This window comes from Chrysemys picta, chromosome 7 (assembly GCF_011386835.1).
Source record: "Chrysemys picta bellii isolate R12L10 chromosome 7, ASM1138683v2, whole genome shotgun sequence".
Classification (NCBI taxonomy): domain Eukaryota; kingdom Metazoa; phylum Chordata; order Testudines; family Emydidae; genus Chrysemys; species Chrysemys picta.
In genome coordinates, this window is record NC_088797.1 from 114068884 (window position 1) to 114096399 (window position 27516).

The window sequence follows — 27516 nt, forward strand, 5'->3', positions numbered from 1 at the left end:
GATCTGGAGTTCAACCTGAGCTAGAGAAAGGTGTGTTTTGCCATCAGCTCAAAGTGTGAGCTCTGAAAGGGAACTGTAGATCATTTATCCAGTATTTCCTGCTGAGTCAAGCAGAATTCTTCGGGGGTGGAGGGAAAAAGGAGGAAGTGGCTTCCTTTACAAAGCAGCAATCCCTCTGCAATCTCTCTCAGCACTGGAGGTGGATTTATGCCAGTCTAATCCTTAATGTTGCAGAATTAAAGAAAGATTCTCTGTGTGGAATCTCAATAGTATCAAAGTGAAGTCTGTGCATTTGTTTACCTAATTTCTTAATGTATCTATCATGTTTATTATGGTAGGGCCTAGGGACCAGCTGATAATGGGGCCCCATTATGCTAGGCACCATCCAAACAGAGAATCAGAGATAGTTCTGACACATAAGTATTTTCTTCTATATAGTTTCTCTTCCTTTTTCAAATTTTATTAATTATTAAAGTAAATAATCTGTCTTTTGTTTTATGCAACCCACTGAGATTGGTAATATTCTAATTTGATCTAATTTGAGACGCACTACATTAAAAAGGAGGCATGGGAGAGAGTCTGGGAGAGACAGTCTGTCCTAAAGACATTTAAAAAGCGGATGGTAATGGCAATTTAATAATTTATGAAGAAAACACCCCAAACTACTTGTTACAGAATAATCCAGTACTTCCTGCTTTCAAGCAACTTTTTCATTTCAAATGGCATTTGCCATTTATCCTCGTTTGACGTTTTTATCTTGTATCGTTTCTTTTTCTAAGCTTGTGACCCTGATATTTTTCCCCTCTACCCCATGACAAACATCACACTCTAACATGTGCTTATCAACTGTTTACACTGTGGTAAATTGACTAAAAGCCTCTTTAACATTTCCTCATTTAGAGATCTCTCCTGATCAATGGTGAGTTATATGAACAAAGGACTTGTGTTTCATGGTGTTTGCTATTCTTTTGCTTATTACATATGAGAATTGGCTCAAGTACATTCATTCTTTCATGAATTCATACCAAATGTTCTATGCTAAATTATGCATTGCCATGTTTTGCAATCTTATCCTCTATCATTGTTCCAGTGTCTTGCAGAATACTGAAATCAGTGTTGTAGGCCTGAAATATTCTGGCCCCTTGCATGTTTGTCTTAAAGGTTACCTGCAAGGAAAAAAAAATTGGACATGACATTTTTTTCTTTTTGATGTATAACGGAGGCCTGACATGTTTTTTTCCTAGAGAAGAAAAATATGTTTTCCCTTACTTTTTTTAATCTTAGAAATATCAGGAATATATATATTAAGAGAGCCTGATTTTGTATTTTAGGCAGTTGTTTATACCTATTCAAAGAGTGTGCAAAATATGACTAAAACACGATGGATAGGTTTTATACCCACTTTGTAAAGTGACAATATGAGGTGGAAGACACTAGAGAATCAGGCCTATTGTCTTCTCTTTTCTTTTTGAAGGTCTCTTTGGAGGACCAGAGTACTGGATTGTTAGCTTTCTATGCCTTCATTGAACAGATAGTGATATTGGCCCTGATTCAGGAAAGTACTTAAACATAAGCTTAAATCCATTCCTATTCAAGAGCAGTCCCAGTGATTTCAATGGGAGTTAAGTATGTGCTTATGTGGTTTCCTCAGCCTGGCCCACTGATTCTAAGAAAGATCTTTTGTCCTATCTCTGTTAGGTGTGTTGAGTTAAATAACAAAGACCAGAGCATTTAAACAGTTTTAAAATTCCTTCCTCTTTGTTGCTCAAATTTCATTTCTTTGGTTCAGTTGTCCATAGAATCTTCCAGAAAAATTAACAGTAGCTGAATTTCTAAACTTAAAACAAACAAACAAACAAAAAACGAAACAAAATAAATACATTTCAGGCCCTCTTGATACAACATAAGGATGCAATCTCCCCTCCCCTTTTTGTCATTTACAGGTCACATTTAATTAGACTTCCTTACCTTCCCATCAGATTCTCATCCCATTCCATTTTACTCTACATTTCAGACACATCCTGTCAGTTTGCATTCTAAGATATTTGTTGCTTAGTGTTTCCCTTCATTCTTTCATTCTGAAGAAAACTACAAACCACAAAATTCTGATTCCTGATGCTCCTTTTAGACCATGCTAGTCTTTCCCAGGAGAAAAACATTCAGGAAAGGATAAGTAAGCCCTGGAAACTCTAAAAGGTGTATCCCAGGGGCAGCTACAGGGAACCCAATGGAACTAAATTACTAATGATTTGTGCCAAGTTTGGAACCACACTGATCACAATAGTAGAGGAAGGGATCCGCCCCTTAACATAGAAATCTGCAGTTGTACTTTCTGGTGTTTTCCCTTACCTAAAATCAAATCTATTGTTAACTCTATGACTAATTCCTATTTAAACAGCAATTCAATGTCAAATCCACAATTCATTCCTATTATCTATTTCTATTTTATACACCCTTGTGCTTCAGTAGTTAAAATCTCCCATTATGACCTCTTTGGCCTTCTTATATCCAATCATTTCAACTGTCAGTCATGGGCTCTATAAAAAGTTCACACTCTGAAGCATCTCTAGTCTCAATCCATGGCTATGTATCATTACCAGGTTCTCAAAAATCCTGTATTTCATAGACTAATACTTACCTGCACTAAAAAATTCTATCTCTTGTTTTCCATGGTGTTTTAAAAAAATGCAGTTCAGGAAGTTGACTTTTCTAAATTAAAAAAGGTAAATAAATCCAAAATGAGGTCTCTTTTGCATAAATTCCAAAATACAAAAGGATAAAATATAGTGTGATATCAAAAACTCACTTGTGTGATCAATACTATAGTGTTGTAGTTTATTAATTAAAATGCAGCAAGGTGGACTAAAGTGTAAATCAGGTTCTAAAAAATAGCCTTTATCATTGAAGTCTGGGCTAAAAATCCTCATAACAAACTTAAAACTATTTTAAAAAACTTTTTAAGTACAAAAGACAGGCAAGTGACTAATCCATGGCACAGGCAAGCAGCTGGTAAAATATAATTTATAAATAGCACCTAATAGCAACTTTTGGAGAATGTACTGAGGCTACTGGTTTTGTGTTTATGGTCAATTTATGTCCAGATTTATCCTATAAACCAGTTTGCTCTATTAGATTAATAGATTTTTATAAACATGTTTGTATATAATCTTTTTAATCAATAATGTACTGTTTTATTTCTATTGCTAAGTTTTCATTTATGATGAAACAAATTAAATAAATAGCTCTAAATAGTTACATACTTTCATAAAAATTCAAAATTTCTCTAATTTTCTGTTCAAAAAGTCGCTGCATGTCTTTCCCCCCTCTTTTAGCCAAGCCTCATATACAATATGCTTTCTTTTAGCTTCTTTATGCCATTTGTGCATTTATCTCTGTGCAACACTGATTTAAAGCACTCCTTAGAAATGTCTACTCTTTCTGTAAGAACACATTGTTAGATGTAACTCATCCCATCTGCATAGGATTCATCTGTTTCCTTGCTTGAAAAGAATATGCTCAGTGAAGTGTGGATTGCTTTCTTTTTCCTCAGAGTTTCAACAATGTATACATCACAAATTAAAATGTCACTACATCATCTAGAATTCTTGTTTTTCCTTTATTCTCTTTACAATTTTCACATTCCTTCCTTGTCCATAACCAACTTTATTACAGCTTTTTTACATTTGTAATAACTTCTATTCCATTGTGCTATTTAAGTTCTTGTGCTATGCCGATTACCATAATATCTAATACTCCTCCCTCCAAAGGGGCTGGCAGTCGTGGTGGGGGAGTAAACATTGTTAGTAGCATCATTAACTCCCAAACTGATTTATGTCAGGAAATCCATCAGGTCCTGAGGGGAGCATGCTGCAGAGAACAGTTGCTTTTCAGTTTCATCCCAAATGAATGTTTGCTTTATCCAAAACTATAGACACTGCAGTGGTCCCACGAAGTGATTTTTGTAAGCTCTCAGGAAAGGAGTATCTAATAAAGTGGAACTGTTCTTTCCCCCTTCCATTCTTTCAACCCAATTTTTGACACATTTGCTCCCTTTTATTCCCCCTCTCCCCCCCCCCCACCGCTCTCTCCACCAAGAGGACATTACTGGGCTACTGCAATTGATTCCATATAAGTATGGTGGTCTCATTCTAGTTCCTGATGAATATGGGTCCACATAAGGCAAACAGATGAAAAACCACCTGTGTAATTTGGCAATAACTACGCAGGACTGATATAGCAGTTGCAGATGGATGTGGCAGGGCAGGATCTGAATTTGATCTTGTTGGTGTTGATCCAGAACTTTCAAGATGTACTAATTTATGTCTTGAGTTCTCTCTTCCAGTAAGATTTTTATTTGACTTGCCTAAAATTTATCGAGTTATTGCACTGATATCATAATGCCTCATTACTGGCCCCAGTCAGGATCCGTGTAAACCTGATACCTATTTGAGGGATAGAGCAGCTCCTTCTTGGTGCCTCTAAGGTAGAGTGAAGGTGTCATTGAGTACTGCTGTCTATGGCAAGAATCCAGCTTGTAGTGGTCATCCAGTCTCACAGCCAAACTGATATTTTTGCCACAAATATAGTATCAAGGGGTAGCCCAATTCCACGGTTACGCTTGTGTGAGAGCAGAAAAATGTCTGCATGTGTAATTAAATATGTATCTAATGATAGCCATTTCTGCTGCTATTTAAACAGATAGAAGAATGTTTAAGTTATGCCCCTTTAATCAAACTAGAGTGCAAGCACTTTAAGGCGGGGATTGTGTTTTTGAAGGTCTTTATATGGCACGTAACATAGTGAGGCCCAGATCTAGATTGATGCCTCCAGATGCTCCTGGAATTCAAATAATAAAATAACAGACAGGATAGACTGTTAAAACCAGAAGGTTCCATGATGATTGGGGAGCCCCTTAATTGGAGACTGGTCAAAATGTGAGACTCAGACGATTCCATGGCAGTTGGGAACAGTTGTGGAAGAAGAGCAACTATCACCACAGCCCTGCAAATCTGAAGATATCCACTTTACATCCACGGACCATGTTGATGGATTGGATGCGGACACACATTTTGTATCCACGCAGGGCTCTAACTATCACTGAAGCAGCTTGTCCTGGTGTTTTGTAACCAGCGGTGGGAACTTTTTTCTTCTTTCCATTGCTAGATGAGAAAGGGACTAGAAACAGGGTTTTCTGAGATAGTTTCTCAAAAGCTAGGATACTGCAATTCATTTATTAGTGAGAGCATTTTAAGAACTCTGGGTGGTCAGAAACCAGGAGGCAGGTCCCCACAACACCATCATTCTCCAAAGTGGGTGCACAAGAGGCTACTTGGGGGTGCACGGCCGGAGGAGCGCTTTTTTTTTTTTTTTTTTTGCTTCGTCAGTTCAGGTGGGAGTCCGAGCGGCTTTTTTTTTGCTTTGGCAAAAATGGTAGAGCCGGCGCGGCAGGGGGTGCGTGCTAAATTTTTTTTTACTGATGGGGTGCGCGATCAAAAAAGTTTGGAGATGACGGCTCTAGCTATTTTCAAGAGCTGTTCAGTCCAGCCTAGTCTACATCAGTCCAGGCTCCAGACAGCATCTGCAAAGGCCATAATGCCCAATGGGCTCTCCAACCTCCTGCTCAAGGGCGGATGCAAAGGCTAGAGGGACAAAGGAACACTGAGAAAACCGCATTTTGGCCCTTCTCTAGCGCCTGTGCAAAGTGGGCCGAAAGTAACTGCCTGGGTGTAATAAACATGGCAGAGAGTGAACGGCAGGGGTTGGTAGCGGTGCATAGTCCTGAGAGGGGAGGGGGGCCTGGGAGTGAAGGGCAGAGATGGGCAGCTGCAGGGCGTAGTGCAATAATTCCTTGGCATGTCAGTGACCTGCAAGGGGGGGGCAGCTGGGAGAGGGCCTGGTGCTATCCTAGAGCCAGCCCTGCCCTGTCGGAACCTCCTCCGTCCCGCTGCCATCCATCCTCTTCAGCAGGTGATTCCGAGTCTCCCTCGGGCTGAACGTTTGACAAAAGCTGCTGGGGACCCTCAGCAGTCGCGAGCAGCTTCTGCAAACAACCCCGCTCCCCCACCTCCCGCCGTCAGTGCAGCTCCAGCCTCTGCTTTGCCCCGTGCAGGCCCCCCCGCGGCGCACGCTGCCCAACTTGCGGCCGGGCGTCGCGCGCACACGCACCGCTCCTTCCCAAGCCCCGCCCACCGGCGGTATTATGACGTCACCGCGCAGGACGCCGTGCCCTGTGACGTGCGGGGTAAGGACCTCCTCTCTCCTCCAATCCGGGGGGACGGGGAGGGAAGCGGTCGTCGGTTTCTCCGCCCTGCTGGGGGCGGGAGGTGAGACCCGGATGAGGCAGCAGCTGGCTGCTGCTGTGTGAGGCGGCGCGGACCGCAGAGGAGCCGCGCGGGTGTCTCGGGCGGACTAAGGCGGAGGCTGCGCCTCCCCCGCCCCGTTCCCAGCCCCTCCGCACCTGCCCCAGCTCCATGCCCACAAGATGGAGGCGGCGGCGCTGGTGTGAGGGGGGAGCCCGTGCCCAGGTGCGCGCCTGGCGGGCGTCGAGGCGGAGATGCTGCTGGTCTATGTGATCCTGATCTCGGCTCTGGCCGGTTCCTGCATCACGCTGCTGCTCCAGCTGCTGCTGCTCTACAGGAGGAAGCCGGAGCCCCCCGGGGTGGCCAGAGCCCCCGGCGGCCTCTTCTTCGCCAGGGTCCTGCCTGACCTCAGCCTCAGGGACTATTTCCACGGCTCAGACCCGGCGGGCAGCCATCAGCCCCAGGAGCCTGCCCCCGCCTCCGCTGCTACCCCCTCCCCGGGCGCCGCCAAGCCCCAGGCTGAGCCCGGCGCCAAGCAGCAGCAGCAAGAGCCCCCTGCGCCCCCGTCCTCCCGAGAGGAGACCTGCTACTTCCTCAATGCTATCTGCCTCTTCCTCTTCAGGGAACTCAGGGACACCTCCCTGGTCAGGCACTGGGTCACCAAGAAGATCAAGGTGGAGTTCGAGGAGCTGCTGCAGACCAAGATGACAGGCAAGGTGCTGGAGGGGCTCAGCCTCAGGGATGTGTCGCTGGGCGACGTGGTGCCCATCTTCAAATCCATCAAGCTCATCCGGCCAGTGATCTGCAGTGATGAGGGCTGCCCCGAGGAACTGGGCTTCGAGGTGGACCTGGAGTATAATGGTGGCTTCCACCTAGCCATCGATGCGGACCTGGTCTTCGGCAAGTCGGCGTACCTCTTCGTCAAGATCTCCCGGGTGATGGGGAAGCTGAGACTGGTCTTTACCCGCTTGCCTTTCACGCACTGGTCCTTTTCTTTCATGGATGATCCTGTGATAGGCTTTGAGGTGAAATCCCAGTTTGAGGGGAGGCCCATGCCCCAGCTCACTTCTATCATCGTCAACCAGTTCAAGAAGGTCATCAAGCGCAAGCACACCTTACCCAATTATAAAATCAGGTAAGGTGCCATGTGCCCATCTTTCCTGCAGTTACCTTGGGACAGGCTGCATTCAAATGCCTGTCCTGTACTCACAGATAAGGAAAGGTTTTTATTGGCACTTTTCCAGGCATATGACAATGGCACTTGTATAGTATTTTTCATCTTGTGATCTCAAAGCACGTTATGAATTAGTATCACTTTCATTATTTTACAGATGAAGAACGTGAAGCAAACAGTGTGGCCCAAGATCAGATAGTAAATTAATGATAGAACAGGTGGTAGAACCCAGATATCCCAACTACCAGTCCAGTGCCTTATCCACTTGCTCTATGCTACCTCTTTGGAATGTAGAAGGATGGCCTTGTGGCTAAAGCACAGGATGCAGAGTTGGAATATGTGGGCTTTGCTCCAGGATCTGCTGTTGACTGACTGTGCGACCATGGGCAAGTCACTTGGCCTTACATTTCCTATCTTAAAAAACAGGGACCGTAATTCTCACGTGAGACAGGAACTAATTCACTCACTGTAAAGTGCTTTGATATTCTCTGAAAGGCACTGTAAAAGCGCAAAATATTATCTTTTTCCCCCCAGTTCATTGGTGCTTCCCCCTGCTCCTACAGCCCCTCCATCTGCCCTTGGGCAGGTCTAAGAGTTATATGGGGACTACTCCTCGCTACTCAAGCTGCCATCATGCAATTTTCTAGTGTCAACTTTGGCTTTATTGTAGTGAAGGAGTGTGAAGAGCACCTTCTATCTGATTTATACACATTGCAGTTTTGCATATAATGGGATGTCCAGTGATTTATCTGTAGTGGAAGAATCCAAGTGGTCAGTTACGTACCAGTCTTGGGGAACACATTTGTCCTCCCATCCACCTGTATGTTCTTCTATAGTTTGCATGATTACTTGCTAAATATATTAATGTGACCCTGTTTACTTGATTCCTCAGCAGTAAGACCTCTGTAAAGTTTCTTTCAGGGGAAGCCACACAAAGGAATCACTGAAGAGGTCCATCTGAATTCTAAAGTATATTTAATTTTTATGTTGAGGAGATGACTTTAAAAGCCTTTCCTGTCTATTTTTTGTTACAAATTATGCTAAGCTTGTGTGACTGTATATATGTGGAAAATGATCTAAGGCGTGGAAAATCCACGAAAGCAGGGCAGGTAAGAAACTTCTCAGGGTAAATGCCATATCAGAATCTTAATTCTCTTAACAATTTAAAGGCTTTATGGTTGTGAATATAACTTACAAAGTCTGACTCAAGTCTAAACCAATGTGGTTGGGTCTTCCTGAGTCTTCAGACAGACACTTCCAGTACTTCAGCTGTTACTCATAGCATTCCCACAGTGCAGCAAAATGAAAACTGACTGGAAGCTTGTAAGCTTTAAGGGCTGTTACTGGAACATTGTGGACAACAGTGAAATTCACAAGAATCAGGTCAGTTTCATACACTTGCAGTTTGGGAAAGGGACTTGAGCTACTGGTTGTGGAAAAGGACCTAAAACAGAGACTTTAAACCATGATTTGAAGATTCCAGTAACTCAGAGGTTAGGGTTTATTTCAGCAGAGGGTGGGTGAGGTTCTGTGGCCTGCAACGTGCAGATCAGACTAGATGATCATGATGGTGGTCCCTTCTGACCTTATCCTCTGAAGACTAGGATGGTAAGGCCCCCACTGACTTCAACAACCACTTGCAGCAAAGTGGGGAGGGAGGAGAGAACATTCTACTTCCTTCCAGTTGCCAGGGTGTCTGTGTGTAGGTCAGTGATGGCTCACTCCCCTCTTCAAGCAGTTGTGGAAGGGGTCTTGCATCTTACTTGGGAGGTGCTCCTGGATAGTGGAGGCCCCTCTCCTCATTCAGTCCAAGATATTAGATGTCATGGGAATTTTTCAAATCCTGTGCATGAGAGCTACTGGGTTAGGATTGTGAGTGTGGGTGAGAGATAAAGAAAGAAAGTGATAAGTTAAGAAAGAGGAGTATGTTGTGGTAGAGGGGAGATGGACTTTGAAAAGAGAATTCTGAGTGACGGAAAATACTGGGCAGAGGTAGAGCACAACATTTAGGTCTTGGCTACACTTGTGAATAACAGCGCAATAAAGGAGCCCCGAGCGCACTAGCTCACTACCCGTCCACACTGGCAAGGCACGTAGAGCGCTCTGACTCCACGGCTACAGCGCTGCTGGTACTCCACCTCGGCGAGTGGAATAACGTTTGCTTTGCCCCCGCTGGAGCACCACAGCGCCAGTGTGGACGAGGTGTTGCATTACTGCGCTCTGATCAGCCTCCGGAAACGTCCCATAATCCCCTTAAGTCAAGTGGCCACTCTTCTCATTCTTTTGAACTCACTGTAGGAATGTGGATATGCCGTTTGAAAGCTCTGTTTCTGACAGCCGGCTGCTTATCTGCTCCGAGATAAGATAAGTGTGCTCTGAGACAGATTAGTGTGGAATGCTGTGTGTGAGAGAGATGGGGGAGGGAGGGTATGCTGCTGTCTGAACTTACAAGATAGCATGCTGACATGCTCTCAGCCCCCTCAAAACCCACTCTCTCTCTCTCTCTCTCCCCACATACATACAACACACTCCCTGTCACACTCCTCCCCACCCCCTCATTTGAAAAGAACGTAGCAGTCACTTGCATGCTAGGATAGCTGCCCATAATGCACCGCTCCCAATGCCACTGCAAATGCCGCAAATGTGGCCACACCAGTGCGCTTGAAGCTGTCAGTGTGGACAGACTGCAGCACTTTTCCTACTGCGCTCTCCGAAGGCGGGTTTAACTCGTAGCGCTCTACATCTGCAAGCGTAGCCATGCTCTCGGTAAGAAAGAGATATGAGTGTGGAGAAGGGGTGGGGGAGAGAAGGTAACTGACACTGAAAGAAATTCAGGAAAGGTATGGCATGATATGTTACAGGAAAGAAGAGAATGAATTTCAGGGAAGGAAAGTCTAAGAAATTTTGGAACCTAATTTTTTAAAAAATACAATCCAATAAAATATCAAAAACGAAATAGTTATTCCCTTAAATAGCAGGGAGTTTGGCTTTGAAAGTGTCATGGTAGCTTAGCTATTTTTCACCCTGGCTTGAAGACTTAGTACACAGGCTAGTAGGTGTTGGGTAACAAAATATCCACTCCTGTATATGACTGTTTCCTCAAGAGATCTGAAGGTGCTTTATGGACATTGTGCTCTAAGTTTTAAGTTTCAATCTGTGTGTATAGTGTTGACCTCCATATACAGAGGGTTAAATCTGAAGCACAAATGTTTTTCCCAAGGTAGCACAATGTCAATGGTTATTGGGACAGGGGCCCAGGAGTTCTAATACTGTTCTCAACTCTAAACCACACTGCCTCATGGATAACAGTTTTAGAAAATTAATCTCTCATTAGGCATTTCATGTTTTAAATTTCTTTAAAAGAAGGCAAAACACTGAACCTGTGATTCAGATATTTATGCTAATTTATTCTTTTATACAATTTTTCAGTGTTTGGGAGGAAGCCTGATAAATTTTTCCTGACAAACATTCAATAATTTCTCATCTGTATGGAATGTATTTGTCCCCTCCTCTCTTTTCTGTGATGTAAAATATTATTGGTTAAATATTTAACAAGCAGTATGTTGTTTGCAGTTCAAGCCCTTTCTGTGGCTTTTCCCCTCCCCACCCTCACTCTAGGAGTTTTGCAAACAAATAATTGAATAGTTGTAATAGTAATAGTCTTAGGCTATGTCTACACTACAAGCCCTATAGCAGCACAGCTGCAGTGCTGCGGCTACACCACTGTAATAGACGCTTGCTACAGACGGGAGGAGTTTTTCTGTTGCTGTAATAAATCCACTCCCTCAAGAGGTAGTGGCTATATCAACTGAAGACTTCTGTCAACCTAGCTGTGTCTATACCCGGGCTTAGGTTGGCATAACTATGGGTGTGTCTAAAAACCTGTGGCAGTTTGGCCAGTTAATCCATCTGTCTCCTGCATACAGCCAATGAAATTGTTGCATGCAAATTAGTTGTAGCGTAAGGAGGGTGATTGAGATACCTCTGATATCACAATGGTCAAGGACCATTGGCATAGCACAGATGCATGTCTTACTATAGCTGTACACTGCACAGGTGTAACTTGTAAGTCAAAATGGCTGGGAATTTAAAAATTGCGTGGTAACAGACCACAAAACACAATAATGATTGAACCTGGTGATATTCTGAACAAAAAGAGCCCTCAACCCTGTTTGTAGATGTTTCCATCCTGCACAGCGACTCTGCAGACATAATAGGCTTCAGAGTGACATTCCTGAAATGTTCCTATATAGATTATATCACTGTCAAGGCTGCTTCCCCACTCTGAACTTTAGGGTACAAATGTGGGGGCCTGCATGAAAACTTCTAAGCTTAACTACCAGCTTAGATCTGGTCCGCTGCCACCATTCCCAAGTGGATTCCCTTCCCTGGGAAGCCTTGAGAAACTCTTCACCAATTCCCTGGTGAATACAGATCCAAAACCCTTGGATCTTAAAACAAGGAGAAATTAACCATCCCCCTCCTTCCTCCCACCAACTCCTGGTGGATCAAGATCCAATTCCCTTGGATCTAAAAACAAGGAAAAATCAATCAGGTTCTTAAAAAGAAGGCTTTTAATTAAAGAAAAAAGGTAAAAATTATCTCTGTAAAATCAGTATGGAAAATAACTTTACAGGGTAATCAAACTTAAAGAGCTCAGAGGACTCCCCTCTAGCTTCAGGTTCAAAGTACAGCAAACAGAGATAAACACTCTAGTAAAAGGTATATTTACAAGTTGAGAAAACAAAGTAAAACTAACACGCCTTGCCTGGCTATTTACTTAGAAGTTTGAAATAGGAGAGACTTGTTTAGAAAGATGTGGAGAATGTGGATTGATGTCTGGTCCCTCTCAGTCCCAAGAGCGAACGGACTCCCAAACAAAGAGCACAAACAAAAGCCTGCCCCCCCCCAAGATTTGAAAGTATCTTGTCCCCTTATTGGTCCTTTGGGTCAGGTGTCAGCCAGGTTACCTGAGCTTCTTAACCCTTTACAGGTAGAAGGATTTTGGAGTCTCTGGCCAGGAGGCGATTTTATAGTACTGTACACAGGACAGCTGTTACCTTTCCCTTTATAGTTATGACAATCACACTGAATCAGATGTTCATGATCTGATTTATTCCAATTCTGTAATTTAGCAATCCAGAAGCCAAGGGGACAAATGTTTTGACGTGCTGTTAGAGCTTATGCTGAAATACTTACGAACTCTTATATATATTCCATTGAGAATTTCCAAAATACCTGTCTCTTTTCCTTGGCTCTTGATCAAGAGTATTTGGGTTTAACAAAACAGTTATTTTGATGTAACAGTTGTCATTCAAGGACAGAGCTGCCATCTCTTTAAGAGTCAGTTGGCTAAAATTCTCTGAACGAGGCCACAGTATTATCTAAGTCCTAAGTTTTTCTTTTCCTTTCCTTAATCATCTACTGATGTGATGGTTTTTGGGGAATCCAGGGATGAAAGTCATCTTGTTGCCTCTCCTACTTCCAGCAAGAGGGAGACTTTCTTGTACTTAACTCGGTGTCAGCTCCCTGACACCATCAGCCTGTTAACTTACAAGGTAAAGTAAGGGTTGGTATAGCCCAAAAGAGTACTTGGATGGTTAACAGTGGGTGCACCCGAGTCCCTTTGAAACATTCCCCTGTAGTGTTCAGCCCCTTATCCACAGAACACTCACAGAAATACCAGGTCTGCTGTTCCCAAAAGAACAGAATTCACATCAGCTTGAATTATTCAACTCAGGATCAGCATTTCACTCAATACCACAGCATTGAGATGTATTTATAGTGAAAATAATAAGTTTATTATTAAAGATTCAAGATTTAAGCGATAGTAACAGAATATTAGAAACAAATAGTTACATATAAAACAAAATCAGATACAGTTTCTAAAGGTAAGCTAATAATAAAAAAATTAAGCTATTGCTTTCTTTTATTTAACATACCGAGAAACCTCATGTCCTTAAAATATACAGAACTCCCTTACTGCTTTAGCTATAATAAACAGATTAAGTATCTAAATGGATGAATTTGCAAAACCTTGAATTTGGAAATACGACAAATATCAGATTTGTAATATTATGGCTGTAGAAGTAAGTGGTGGTAGAATTAGGAGGACAAGGTAACTAAAGGACTTTAAAATCAGTGTTTTTCTTACAGAAAGTTTCCTTCATGTGCATCTTCTATGTAGTGAAGCATGTTCTAAATTCCCTATAGATGTGTCCCATACTTATTTCAGTTTAAACATGGGAAATTTTTAAGCTTAATTTGGGATCAGGTTTAACCTAAACTAAAATAAGAGTATCTATCTGGGTTTGCACCACGTTAGCTAAATCTGCATTGATTTATCCTAAACTAGGTTTTAAATGGCATTCTCATGTAGCACGGCCTAAAACATTCAGAGGGTACAGTTTTTTTTATTCACACTTGTGTAATTCAGGAGTAACAGCAATGTAGAACTGGGTGTAAGGAAGAAGAATCTGACTCAAATTCTAAATAACTCTTTAACATGCCTTGGTAGTTTTTCCATATACTGCTGAAAATTGAGATTACTTTACTTGCAATGCACAATACATCTCACTAATCAGAATCTCCAAGTACTTTACAAATGTGGATAACTGGTAGCATCCTCAATGCATTTAACATATAAAGAAACAGACATTGAAAGTGTCAGAGCCAGCCAGTGGCACCCAGGAAAAGAAGCTAATTTGTCTCATATCCATTCTCATGTTGCAACCACCAGGCAATTAGGCACATTAACTGTAAAATTATACCTTTACTTTTTAATCTAAGCCATTTAGCACATTCCTTTAAATAATTTTTCATTGACTATTTTTAATGCTGAAACTGAAGTTAACAACCAGGGCACACCTTTTAACATATGTTTTGGGTTATTTAAAGTAACATCCTAGTTTTGTCCAAACATCCAATGTGTGATGCTAGCTAAAGAAGAATTTATTAGGAACTTGGTTCACAATTAGTCAGTTTCTTAAGAATGCACCAGAACTTTGAGGCAGAACCAAATGCAGAAGCTAAACAGATTCAGAGAAGCAGGGTCTTACCAAGACTACTTTCTAGTAATATTTTATTATCGGAAGTTAAATACCACAACTGATCACTTATGACTTACATTTAGTTAGTTAATGAGTTCAGTTAAACAATAACTGATTCCAAAATAAAGCAGGTGATTATATAGAATCCTTTTTGACACTTGAGAGTATGACCCAAAAGCTTTAGTTTTAATTCATTTTAATTAATCCATTACAGAACTTGTTACATAGCTTTTAAATTGACTCCATATTTTCCAAGAAGTATAAGCCAAAAATGTAATGTAAGCAAGATATTGGCTTAAAATGGTTCTTTGCTATTGAAGTGACAAACCTAATCAGGTAACAGAGGTCTTAAAAAATGTAGTGAACATCTAACTGGAAGTCTAAACTTCTTAGCCAGAATTACCTTTTAAAGATAAGATTAGAGGCACCAGTGATGTCCAGGAGCAGTACTTTGTTGAGAATCCCACCTCTCCTCATCTGGAAAGAGAAGATGCTAAGACTTTTACTAAGATGCTGTTTCTGGAGCCTACTGATATTTTTATATCTCCCCTTTCTTGCAAAACAGGTGCCTGTTACAGATTTGAAAGTCTGTTCGCTGTAGCTGCCAGAAGGGAAAAGACACATCTGTTCTCTCCTATCCTTTGCTCACCAGGTGGAAAAGTTTCTGCTACTCTATTCTCCCTCTTTTTCCATTTTCTGGGTTCTTCTCCCCATGAAAAAATTCCAATGCCTGCCTCTATTGATAGAAGTATCATTATGACAGTTTCAGTGCTGCTCACATGGTTCTTAATAGCACCAGTGAAACTGACCAGAGACTTCACTATATGGCTTGGCAAACTACGATAAACATGCAGTAGAGCTTTCTGTAGACACTGCAGTTTATCACATTTGGAAGATCTTCATACCCACAAGAGCAAATAACTTTTTATTTAAAGGTGTTTATTTTTTTTATTTGAATAGCTTATACAAAGCTCTAGGCACCCTGACATGTAATTAATATTACAGCAAAACAAAACCCCAGCAGCATCAAATAACTATGCATAAAGGAACTTGGCTAGCTTGCCACCAACTAAAAAGCTGCTTTCCACCCTTTCATCATTCCCTCCGCCTACTCCAAAAATCCTGTTGAACAAGATGTCTTTTCAGTGTGCCTGGAAGGTCACCAAATTCAGTCTGTGATCAAATGAAAGCTTTAATTCTGTTGGTATTCATGATTTTGGCCATTGGTTCAGAATAGCAGAGAAAAGGGTTTTAAAATATTTTTTTCCCTCATATTGTCTAATTATGGGTTCTCACAGTCAGAAGGTAAATCTCAATCTCTTATCCTCTGAAAGTTTTAAGTTTAAAAAAAAAATTAAAATAAGTTCTATAAGCAATAAACCACTCACAGGACATGTATTAGTAGGTTACTGGTGTGCTTTTTGGATTGGTGAGGGCATAAGCTCTTTGACATGTGAGTGATGACCAAATAGTGCATTTTTGTGCCTTGCAATTTATGTATTCCTTTCTCAAAATGTTGACCCTCAATCCTACCTCCTATTTGAAGGGATATGCGTGAGATTCTTTGACACAGTTGTAAATGAAAATAAAACTACAGCACTGGCTTACCTTTCTTACAATTGTGGATTTAAAAAAAAATGCTTGTTTTCAGACCAGTGGTGTACTTTTTGGGTAGGTGGATGCTGGTGGGGTGAGAGCCTGGGGGAAATCTGATAAAGTTCTGTTGCAAACTTCTTCAGTTTGATATCAACATGTGAAAAAAAAAAAACTTGCATGTTTGCTTTTTTGTGTGTTCTGATATCTCAAAAAAGACTTGTTTCAAGTTTTCTTCTCAGCGAGGACAAATGCCTTTGTTCTTTTCCAACAAACTTTAGTGTTTTCCTAACTGGTCTGTCATAACTTGCATATTTTCAAGGCTTTCAGTAAAACCTCTACTGTTTATTTCAGCTGACTACTAATCTATCTTTGAAAACTCAAATTTATTTTTAGGATTAAGATCATATACGACACCTAATGCTTTGGTTAAAGTGAGAGAAGGCATGGCCTATTAAGGTTCAAAACTGGGAGTCCAAATTCCCATTGAGACTGAGTAAATCACTTAATTTTTGCCTAAGTTTTCCTACTTAAAAATAGGGATGATACCCTGCTATATCATATGGGTGTTATGCAAATGTATAGCACTTGGAGATTCTCCTATAGAAAGTAATACGCACACATGGAAAAACTTTTTCCTTTGCATAAGTTGGTCTTCTGATCTTGTAAATCTTTGAAACAAAACGGTAAGCTTTTAGAAAGCAATTTGGGTGAGGAAAGTGAGTTTCAGCAATGTGATGTCATAGAATGCTGCACTCTAATCGCTATGGAACTTAATCTCATGCTGACAGTTTCACTATAGTAGCTAGTCATTTCATGTTATTGGGTGACTGTGGTAAACTGCTTATTCAACATTCCTGCAGTGATTGCCTCAAGTCACCAACGCTAGTCTCTGTATATAACTCATGTTCACACTTGCTTGGTTTTGAACTATTTCAACATTTCATCACTCTCCATTGAACAATTGGAGAATTTATTGATTGTACAGAAGGGTAAACAAAATAAAAAGGGGGTGTACTTGAGAGAGTGGAAGAAGCATTTGGGGGAAAATATTAGATACTCAAATGACAGGTTCAGTAATTCAGTAAAGAAGTGTCAGTAGGGACTAATCTACTAGTGTTCCATTTTCAAAATGGAAAGCACAATTCAATGTTATACTACTTTTTTTCAGCGACATTTCAAGTGATTGGGCCAATGAAGTTATGAAGCAGAGCAGTTTTATTCTGTATATTTTTTTCTTGAACAACTTACAAGTTTTCCTGAAGATAGTCAAGTGATTTGTATTTTAATGGGACAGTTTTGATAAAATAAAAAACAGCAGTACATAATGTGACAAAGTTACTCCTCTATCTTGGTGGGTCCTGCGCTTATTGGCGGATTTTCTTGCCTCAGAGATTCACTATATGGGTTGGGGAACAGCCCAGAGACCTTCCCCTCTGGAAGAACCCACAGTCCAGGTCAATTGGGAGGTTTGGGGGGAACCCAGCCCTGCCCTCTACTCTGGGTTCCAGCCCAGGGCCCTGTGGACTGCAGCTGTCTATAGTACCTCCTGTAACAGCTGCATGACAGCTACAACTCTCTGGGCTACTTCCCCATGGCCTCCTCCAAACACCTTCCTTATTCTCACCACAGGACCTTCCTCCTGGTGTCTGATAAGGCTTATGCTCCTCAGTCCTCCAGCAGCACGCCCTCCCAGCTCCTCACACTCACACCACAAACTGAAGTGAGCTCCTTTTTAAAACCCAGGTGCCCTGATTAGCCTGCCTTAATTGATTCTAGAAGCTTCTTCTTAATTGGCTCCAGGTGTCCTAATCAGCCTGCCTGCCTTAACTGGTTCTAGCAGGTTCCTGATTACTCTAGTGCAGCCCCTGCTCTGGTCACTCAGGGAACAGAAAACTACTCATCCAGTGACCAGTATATTTGCCCTCTACCAGACTCCTGTACCCCACTGGTCTGGGTCCGTCACAGTAAGTGACGAGAAGGTACCTAGTCACCTTATGTATGCTTCATTTTAAAAAATGCATCACCGAAGGTGTCTTAGTATGTTTATTTTACTGCTGTATTATGGCTTCTGAGCAATCAAGTGGATTTGGATCTAAAATTAGTTTAACTTTTATTTTTGGAGTAATAAGCAGACACATACTTTTTCTGAATAAAAACATAAATTCACCTATTTTTAAGGTCAGAAGGCAGGGACCATTCTAGTCATCTCATCTGACCTGCATAAAAAACCATAGAATTTCACTAAAGGGTTCCTATATCAATCCCAAAACTTCTGATTGAGCTAGAGAATCTTCTAGAAAGACATGCTCTTGATTTAAAGACTTAAAGTGATGAAGAATCTTTGGTAAATGTTTTCCAAAGGTTAATTATCCTCACTGTTCAAACAAAAAACAAATCCCCAAAACCTTATTCCTAGTCTGAATCTATTTAGCTTCTGCGTTTGGTCCTTCTATCTAAGGTGCTAAGTACTCAGTGACTAGGGTATCTAGAAGATTGCCTGAAGCTCTAGGATAAACCCTGATTGACAGCTTTGCTCTCTCGGTGCAATGGAACTTCCTACAATTCAGAGCAAAGCTTGCCGGTGCAGGAGACAACTTATTTGGGGGCTAGCCCAAGACTGTGGAACAAAGTCTCACAGGCACTAAGGACTATTGCAGACCTCTCTATTTTCCACTCCAAGAGCAAGGTGCAACAAACATATAGCTGAGTTTGTTTAACTATGTTCCAAAACACTCCACTGCACACATTTATTCCCCTAGCGAGAGAATGAGGGAACAAATGTGTGACAGCTGTTAGTCATGTTGCTTAATGGACTACTGAAAAGCACTCAGATACTACCCTGATGAGTGAGGTATAGAAGCTTTATAGAATAACTTCAGCCATTGGCTCTTGTTATGCCTTTGTCTGCCAGTTTAAAGACCCCTCTACTATCAGATATCTTTCTTCTATGTAGGTGCTTATAGACTGTAAGTCTTCTCTCAATGTTTTCTTTGTATAACTAAATAGACTTTAAGTATTTAACTAAATACTTTAAGCACTAACATATTGCTTTGTGTATTTTTGGGTTGCAAAGATTTAACCAAGCACAAAGTTTGGCCTACAGTAACTATTATCGGTGATGTGTGTGGCACCTTCCCAGTTTCACTCTTGGAGTTCAGGTTTATTTTTCAGGGCTTTACTCTTTTTGTTTTAAAAGCTATTGTGGCATTCCATAGTTACTGTGTGTCATGGACTCCATCTCAGATATTTTTAGTTTACAAACAATAAGGTGGGTTTTGTGTTTTACTTTTCAGAGTAGAACTCAATTTTTGCCTAACAATGCATTGGGTGGCATGTTGTGGCTTTTCAGCACTGCTGAAGTGTCCCTGGACACCTTAAATATACCTGTTTCAATTTAATTATTTTAGATGGTGACAAAAATAATAAAACATGAGACCAGTTTAACAGAGACTTGTGAAACTCCAGGTTTACGTAAGCGTGATAGAGAATTGCAAAGAAAGTGCAAGGGATGGCAAAGGTAAAAAGTAGAACTTGATTTTTTGGTGCTGTGGGGGGTGAGGGGGTGGTCCTTCTTATCTGTGTTAGAGCCTAGAGCAAGGGTGGGCAAACTTTTTGGCCCAAGGGCCACGTCGGGGTTGCGAAACAGTATGGAGGGGGCTGGGTAGGGAAGGCATGTTTCTTCTAAATGGTACTCAGAATTGTAGAGCTGCTGAAAAAATGCTACCTAAGTATTTGGTCTGTGTCTACAGTATCTGCACTCTAAATTCAGTGAATAGTTTATTCAGATTTGATATTAGTTTGACACTCACTTAAGCAACAGTAAAATTGTACTATGTTCAGATAACTAAAATCTATCTGTAGTAGTAGTTTGGACTACTACTACCTGGCTGTCTTATTTTAGGATCCAAGGATGGTAGCAAATACTCTTATTAAAAATATATAGAATTTCCCCCCACAGAGTGCCATTGTTAGATTTTTTTTTTTAACTATTTTATAAACCAGCCTGGTGTTCTTGAGGAACAATTCTCCCTCCACTGTACATAAAGACTGTATCTTGGTTTACAAAAAAAATACATCGGGGTCACAACAGTGAAATACGTGTCTCATCTAATCTGATTCTTACAAGGTGTAGATGAAGAACATATTATGGGGCAATTAATGATAGAATTGAAACCCTTGAGTTCATTAACTTTTTAGATTACAAATATGATGTTTTAAAGAATATAACTTGAATTATATTAGCATTTAATTCCTATTTTCAGGGGTTTATCTCCAGCTAAAATTCTATCATTCAGTAAGATTCTTTATTTAAAAAAAAAAAACAGCTTTTTTTGGTTGGACAAATAGTTCATTTACTGAAACATACAGTTTTGGTCAACCTGAAATTGTCTGCAAATTTGATGAATTGTTCTGGTTGAAACTATTGTTTTTAGGCTTGCTTCACAAAGTGGAATAGTGGGTGGTGCTGCTGTTTTCCCACATTAAAATGTTTAGGCCAGTAATTAGGACACTTACCTGGGAAGTGGGAGCAGGGACTTGAATTTAGGCAACTTACCTGCGAATGGGGAGACCCAACTATCAGGTTGTAGGGTATTCGGGAATGAGGGGGGTCTCAGTCCCTTCTGTTGAAGCTGTTCCACTTTGTGTAAAATACCTGAATAGTCATTGGGCCACAAACAGTGAGAGAGAATAATTCTGTAGCCTGCTGATTAGTGTACTCACTGGAAGAGGGGAGAGGAGACCCGGTTTCAAATCCCTGCTCTAGCATGGGGAATTGAGCTTGCATCTGTCATATCCCAGGTGAGTTCCCTACAGCTGGGCTAAAAGTTGAAAGTTGGGGTGGTGGCTCCTTCTGGACACGGTGAATTTAGGCTTTGGATTTTGTTTGACCTGAACTGAAATATTTTTTTCATTTCTCCCCCTTCCCTTCCCCCCCCTTTCCAAAGAACAGGAAAATCAGTTATTCACTCAGATTTAATTGTGCAGATAAATCTATTAATGATTGTGTGTATGGTGGTGGGGGACCATATAAGTACCTAAGATAGTGCTGAAACTTCTGTAACCTGTTCAACTTTTAAAAATTATGTGTAAATGAATTTAGGGCTTCTGAAAGATCCTAGATTGAAAGTCATAGCTTGCTTCACTAATGCTGTAGTCCTGATGTGGAGGGACTATCTTTGAGTCAAAATCAGTCAATTCTTGGCCAGTATAGAAGCTTATAATAAGGGTATCAGTGGTTTTCATGCTGTAGACATGGAGAGGAAGTATGTGTGATGGGTTCGGTCACAGAGACCCCTTTGGGACTGTCACCTGATGTACTGAATTTACTTCTGAGCCCGTTCTTCCTGCCAGCTTGGGACTCCAGAACCCTGCCTTGTTCAGCCAGACACTCAAGTCTGCTGCAACACAGACCCAGGTGTAGTCCATGCCCCCAAAGCTGCAGACTTTAACCAAAAACTGCTCAGCAAGTCACCTATCTCCAGCACCCAGACACCCAGTTCCCAATGGGATCCAAACCCCAAATAAAACCATTTTACTCTGTATAAAGCTTATACAGGGTAAACTAATAAATTGTCTGCCCTCTATAACACAGAGAGAGAGATGCACAGCTCTATGCTCCCCCAGGTATTAATCACGTACTCTGGGTTAATTAATAAACAAAAGTGATTTTATTAAGTATAAAAAGTATGATTTAAGTGGTTCCAAGTAATACCAGACAGAACAAAGTAAGTTACCAAGCAAAATAAAACAAAACATGCGAGTCTAAGCCTAATACATTAAGAAACTGAATACAGGTAAATCTCACCCTTAGAGATGTTCCAATAAGCTTCTTTCACAGACTAGACTTCTTCCTAGTCTGGGCCCAATCCTTTCCCCTGGTACAGTTCTTGTTAGCTCCAGCTCAGGTGGTAACTCCGGGGATTTCTCATGACTGGCAGCACACTTTGTTCTGTTCCATCCCCTTATATATCTTTGGCACAAGGCAGGAATCCTGTCCCCCCCTTCTCTGGGTTCCCACCCCTCCTTTTAAATATAAAAGCACCAGGTTAAAGATGGATTCCAGTTCAGGTGACATGATCACATGTCACTGTAAGATTTCATTACTCACTTGCTGGCGCACACACATACAGGAAGGCTTACAAGTAAACAAAGCCATTTACAACCAATTGTCCTAGTTAATGGGAGCCATCAAGATTCCAAACCACCATTAATGGCCCACACTTTGCATAATTACAATAGGACCTCAGAGTTATATTTCATATTTCTAGTTTCAGATACAAAAATGATACATTTATACAAATAGGATGACCATACTCAGTAGATTATAAGCTTTGTAATGATACCTTACAAGAGACCTTTTGCATAAAGCATATTTCAGTTGCATTATAGTCACACTCATTAGCATATTTCCATGAAACGTATGGAGTGCAACCTCACAGTATGGATTGGAGATGAAAGCAGAGGATTGGAATTGAAGAGATCTGGGTTCTACATGCAGCTCTGCCACAGACTTGCTATTACTATTAGCAAAGCTTTTTCCTAGTTATAAAATGGGGATAAAACCCATCTTACAGGACTATTTTGAGGCTTAAAGTTTGTATAGTACTTTAAGAGTCTGTTGTATGGAAGAAGGTATTACAGAATTGGAAAATAATGCTTTGCAGTAAGGAGTGGACAGACAGCTTTTTGTTGCTCCCCAGTACTCTGAAGAATAATCTTCAAATAAAACTAAACATCCATTATTTATGGTATGTAATACTCAACAAGATTGCACATTTTTGAAACATAGTATACAGTAGAACTTCGGAGATATGAAAGTCAGTTACCGACACACTTTATTTGGAACCAGACACAGATACAGACACACCAAATACAATACAGTGCTCTGTTAAACGTAAACTACTAAAAAAAAAGGGGGGTGGGCAGGAGAAGGGAGGAAAGCAGAATTTTTCTTCTGCATAGTAAAGTTTCAAAGTTGTATTAAGTTAATGTTCAGTTGCAAACTTTTGAAAGAACAACCATAACGTTTTGTTCAGAGTTACGAACGTTTCAGAGTTCCCGAGGTGTTTGTAATTCTGAGTACAATGTGTCTGATTAAACAGTTACTTGTCTGATGCAAGAGAAGGATTTTTTTTAACAATCAGAATTGGCATCTAATCTCTCTGAATGAAGGCAGAGTTGCTGCTTTATTTTATTTTTTTTCTTTATTTTAAGATTAACTAAAAGCTGTCTGCTGGCATGTTTTCTGGAGCAATCACACCCTGCCTAGTCTTTCAGTGTCCATGAAGGAGAGCACATTCTTTTTCTTTTGCAATAACTTTTTGAAAGTTATCTCTCTTTCTCTCTCTCTCTCTCTCTCCTCCCCCCCCCCCCTCCCCCCCAGACCAGGTCCATCTAGTCCAGTATCCTGTCTTCTGACAGTGGCCAATGCCAGGTGCCCCAGAGGGAATGAACAGAACAGGAAATCATCAAGTTATCTATCCCTTGTTGCCAATTCCCAGCTTCTGGCAAACGGAGGCTAGGGACACCATCCCTGCCCATCCTGGCAAATAGCCATGGATGGACCTATCCTCCATGAATGTATCTAGTTCTTTTTTGAACTCTGTTATAGTCTTGGCCGTCACTACATCCTCTGGCAAGGAGGTTGCACAGGTTGACTGTGCGTTGTGTGAAAAACTTCCTTTTGTTTGTTTTAAACCTGGTGCCTGTTAATTTCATTTGGTGACCCCTAGTTCTTGTGTTATAAGGAGGAGTAAATAACACTTCTTTATTTACTTTCTCCACACCAGTCATGATTTTATAGACCTCTATCAGATTTCCCCCCCTTAGTCATCTCTTTTCCAAGCTGAAAAGTCCCAGTCTTATTAATCTCTCCTCATATGGCAGCTGTTCCATATCCCTAATAATTTTTGTTGCCCTTTTCTGAACCTTTTCCAAGTCCAATATATCTTTTTTTGAGGTGGGGCAACCACATCTGCATGCAGTATTCAAGATGTTGGTGTACCATGGATTTATATAGAGGCAATATGATATTTTCTGTCTTATTATCTATCCCTTTCTTAATGATTCCCAACGTTCTGTTCGCTTTTCTGACTGCTGCTGCACATTGAGTGGATGTTTTCAGAGAACTATCCACAACGACTCCAAGATCTCTTTCTTGAGTGGTAACAGCTAATTTAGACCCCATCATTTTATATGTATAGTTGGGATTATGTTTTCCAATGTGCATTACTTTGCGTTTATCAACATTGAATTTCATCTGCCATTTTGTTGCCAATACCTGCTAAAGAGCAGTTTGACTTGCCTTATTACAAATCTGATGGAATACATGGTGGAGTTGTTCTGAAACAAATCAAAGGGAATTGGAGCTCAGTCAGCTCTCTGTGTTGATTACGGAGATGCATACTACATTCTTTACTGTTTAGTTTAGTGTAGAGGAAATTTTTCCTCCCTGAATATACTCTTGTTCTCAGTGTGCTCCTCCTAGTTTATGCAGGCTTTCATGATAATGTTGTGCAGTTGACCACTGTAACCTGAGAGACTTCTGAAGGTGATTTAGAAAACCTTGGAAAACCACTTCCCCCATGCTGAGCACTAATCCATTATTCATTTTCTAATCTATTTTTCATTTTCCACTTACCTCTCCATGAGGAAGTTCTTACACAGATTCTCTGTAGTTTGCCCACTATAGCAAGGACATTCTCACAGAGGGCCCAATTCAAGAAAGCATTTAATCAAATATTTATCTCTAAGTATGTGCTTAAAGTTAAGCATGTACTTAAGTGCTTTCCTGAACAGGTTCCAGCTGGAGGTATTCTCACCAGCCTGTTGTAGCCTCGAAACACAACTTCCATTGCAACAGGAGAAAAGCTGGAAGGACTTCCCATGAAGTGCACTTCCATAATTACACAGAAGCACATTGCCTGACCTTTGATGCCTGTGCTCTGCTGATCACTGGTTTTGACTCTGACATTGGTTGCATATTGACAAAACAGACCATGGCACTATCCTATTGGGAAACTGGTTAACTGGTTAAAAGATAGGAAACAAAGAATAAATGGTCAGTTTTCAGAATGGAGAGAGGTAAATAGTGGTATCCCCCAGGGCTCTGTGCTGTGACCAGTCCTACTCAACATATTCATAAATTATTTGGAAAAAGGGGTAAACAGTGAGGTGGCAAAAGTTGCAGATGATACAAAACTACTCAAGATAGTTAAGTCCCAGGCAACTGGGTATTGCGTTCCTATAGCAAGTAGCACTGCCATGCTGCTCTGCTCACCGAGATGAGAATAGAAAGATATGCTCCAGAAGATGAGCAGTCCTGGAAAAAATAGTAATAGCTTCCAGTTGGCTGAGTCACTTGTATTCAAAGATGATCAACCTGTTTTTCAAAGAATTCCTTTGGCTACTAGCAACGGAGATGGAAGACCCACTCCATCACAAGGAACCCCTGTGCGTTTTGCCTATATAGTACAATTCTTGACTAGAAAAGGCAAAAAGGGAGAGGCTTCTCAAATAGTTATCTCAACCATTGTACTTTGGACATAATCTATGTTGTGGAAATTGTTCTCCCTCTGAGATTAAAAATAAATAAATAAATATCCAGATGTTTCATCTTTCTTCAAGAAAACATGTGAATGTGGGCATGAAGGAGAGTTCCTTGCAGTGGAAACTACTGAGGCATAGGGGTTAGATTTTGTCTTGCTCAAGTATGACAGGATTCTACCCTTATTCTTGGATTCCTTGGGTCTTGTATTTGAACTATTCAGAAAAGGGCCATTGCAAACTTAATATATTTAGTCAGTCAGTGGGTTCAGGCCTTGCCTGGTTTGAAGCTAACGTTATGTAAGGTTTTTGTTGTTCTTTGGAGTGAGCAGTTGGCTTCAGACATGTCATATAAACATCCCAAGGAAACCCGGCAGTAGTAAGGGACCTGAAAACTCATATAACTATGGAATTCAGGATTTCAGAGAGGCTATTCTTTAGAAATGTGGCCATTCTTAGGTCTGTCTTCTCTGTTAATAAAGTAATTAGTTTGAGAGGGCTACTTCAAGATTTTTCAGCTTGTTGATTTTATTACTGACCGAAGAATTAAGTGTTTTCAGGACTCTCTCTACCAGATCTATGACTTTCTGATAGAGGTAAAGCATCTGTGCTAGTTACCTGCAAAGAAGCCAACTGAATATTGTTGCATATTTTGCCAGACACTAGAGCTCAAATGTTCAAAAGTGACTACTAGTAACTTGGGTTCCCATTTTGATACAGTTCAAACAGCCTGATTTTCAGAGGGTGAGTGCTCAATACTTTATGAAAATCATACACCACAAAGTTTTGTTTTTTTTTTGTTTTTTGTTTTTGTTTTTTGGTCAAGTAAGCATCCAAAATCACTAGTTACTTTTGAAAAATGTAGTCATAGACTTTGAGTCCAAAGATGATGCAGAAAGTTGCTGAAAGCTACTTTGGAGTAAACATATGGTACTTGTGGGATTGTACAACTATTTTCTTTCCATCATCTAGGCAGGGGTAGAACTTCTACAAACTCCCTTGTGAAGAATTCTGCGATAATAAGTTCCATCCTTATCTTCCCTTATGTCGTCAAAATATTATGTTATCCCTGCAAAGTAATGGGAGGAGCATAAGGTATGCATATGGATTAAGTGAAGGATCTTTAAGAGAAAAATAACAGGTACTACATTTTCTCTTCTTTGGTAGATTTGACTAAGTCCCTCAGGGCAGTGGTTCTCAAACTAGGGCCGCCGCTTGTTCAGGGAAAGCCCCTGGTGGGCCGGGCCAGTTTGTTTACCTGCCATGTCCGCAGGTTCGGCTGATCGTGGCTCCCACTGGCCGCGATTCGCCGCTCCAGGCCAATGGGGGCTGCAGGAAGGGCAGCCAGCACGTCCCTCTGCTGCTTCCCCTTCGCCGTTTCCTGCAGCCCCCATTGGCCTGGAGCAGCGAACCGCGGCCAGTGGAAGCTGCGATCAGATCGGCCGAACCTGTGGACGCGGCAGGTAAACAAAGTGGCCCGCCCGCCAGGGGCTTTCCCTGAACAAGCAGCAGCCCTAGTTTGAGAACCACTGCCTCAGGGTACTGAGAATTTTATGCAGGTGATCCTCCTGCATTAATGGGAAAATGGAATCCATGAGGTGGGTGGAGTGCTAAAATGTCAGAAAACTGATTTTGCATATTTTCATAAAATCTCCTGAGAAGACCCACATGCTCCAATAATGAGGCGTTTTTAATTAAATTGAGCTATTTTTACGGATGTGGTAAAGCTAAGATGCTTTGATCGTGTTTGAGTCTGACTATCAAATAGAAATATGCTTTGATTTGCTAAAATCAGTTGGATGTAGATCCAGTCATGCTCCCACAGTACAGGTTTCAGTGTGGGCAAGAAAGT

At 41.1% G+C, this 27516-nt stretch overlaps 1 protein-coding gene across 2 annotated transcripts in view; it reads left to right on the forward strand.

Annotated features, from left to right (window-relative positions):
- Positions 1–6259: 6259 nt before the first annotated feature.
- PDZD8 (PDZ domain containing 8) overlaps positions 6260–27516 on the forward strand; it is a 124801-nt gene continuing 103544 nt past the window's right edge. The window contains exon 1 of one of the 2 annotated variants that reach the window (XM_005310349.4): positions 6260–7434. In XM_005310349.4, the coding sequence (XP_005310406.2) occupies positions 6554–7434 (881 nt within the window). In that variant the 5' untranslated portion in view covers positions 6260–6553. The remainder of the gene's footprint in view (positions 7435–27516) is intronic. The other variant, XM_005310348.4, reaches the window with a different exon arrangement.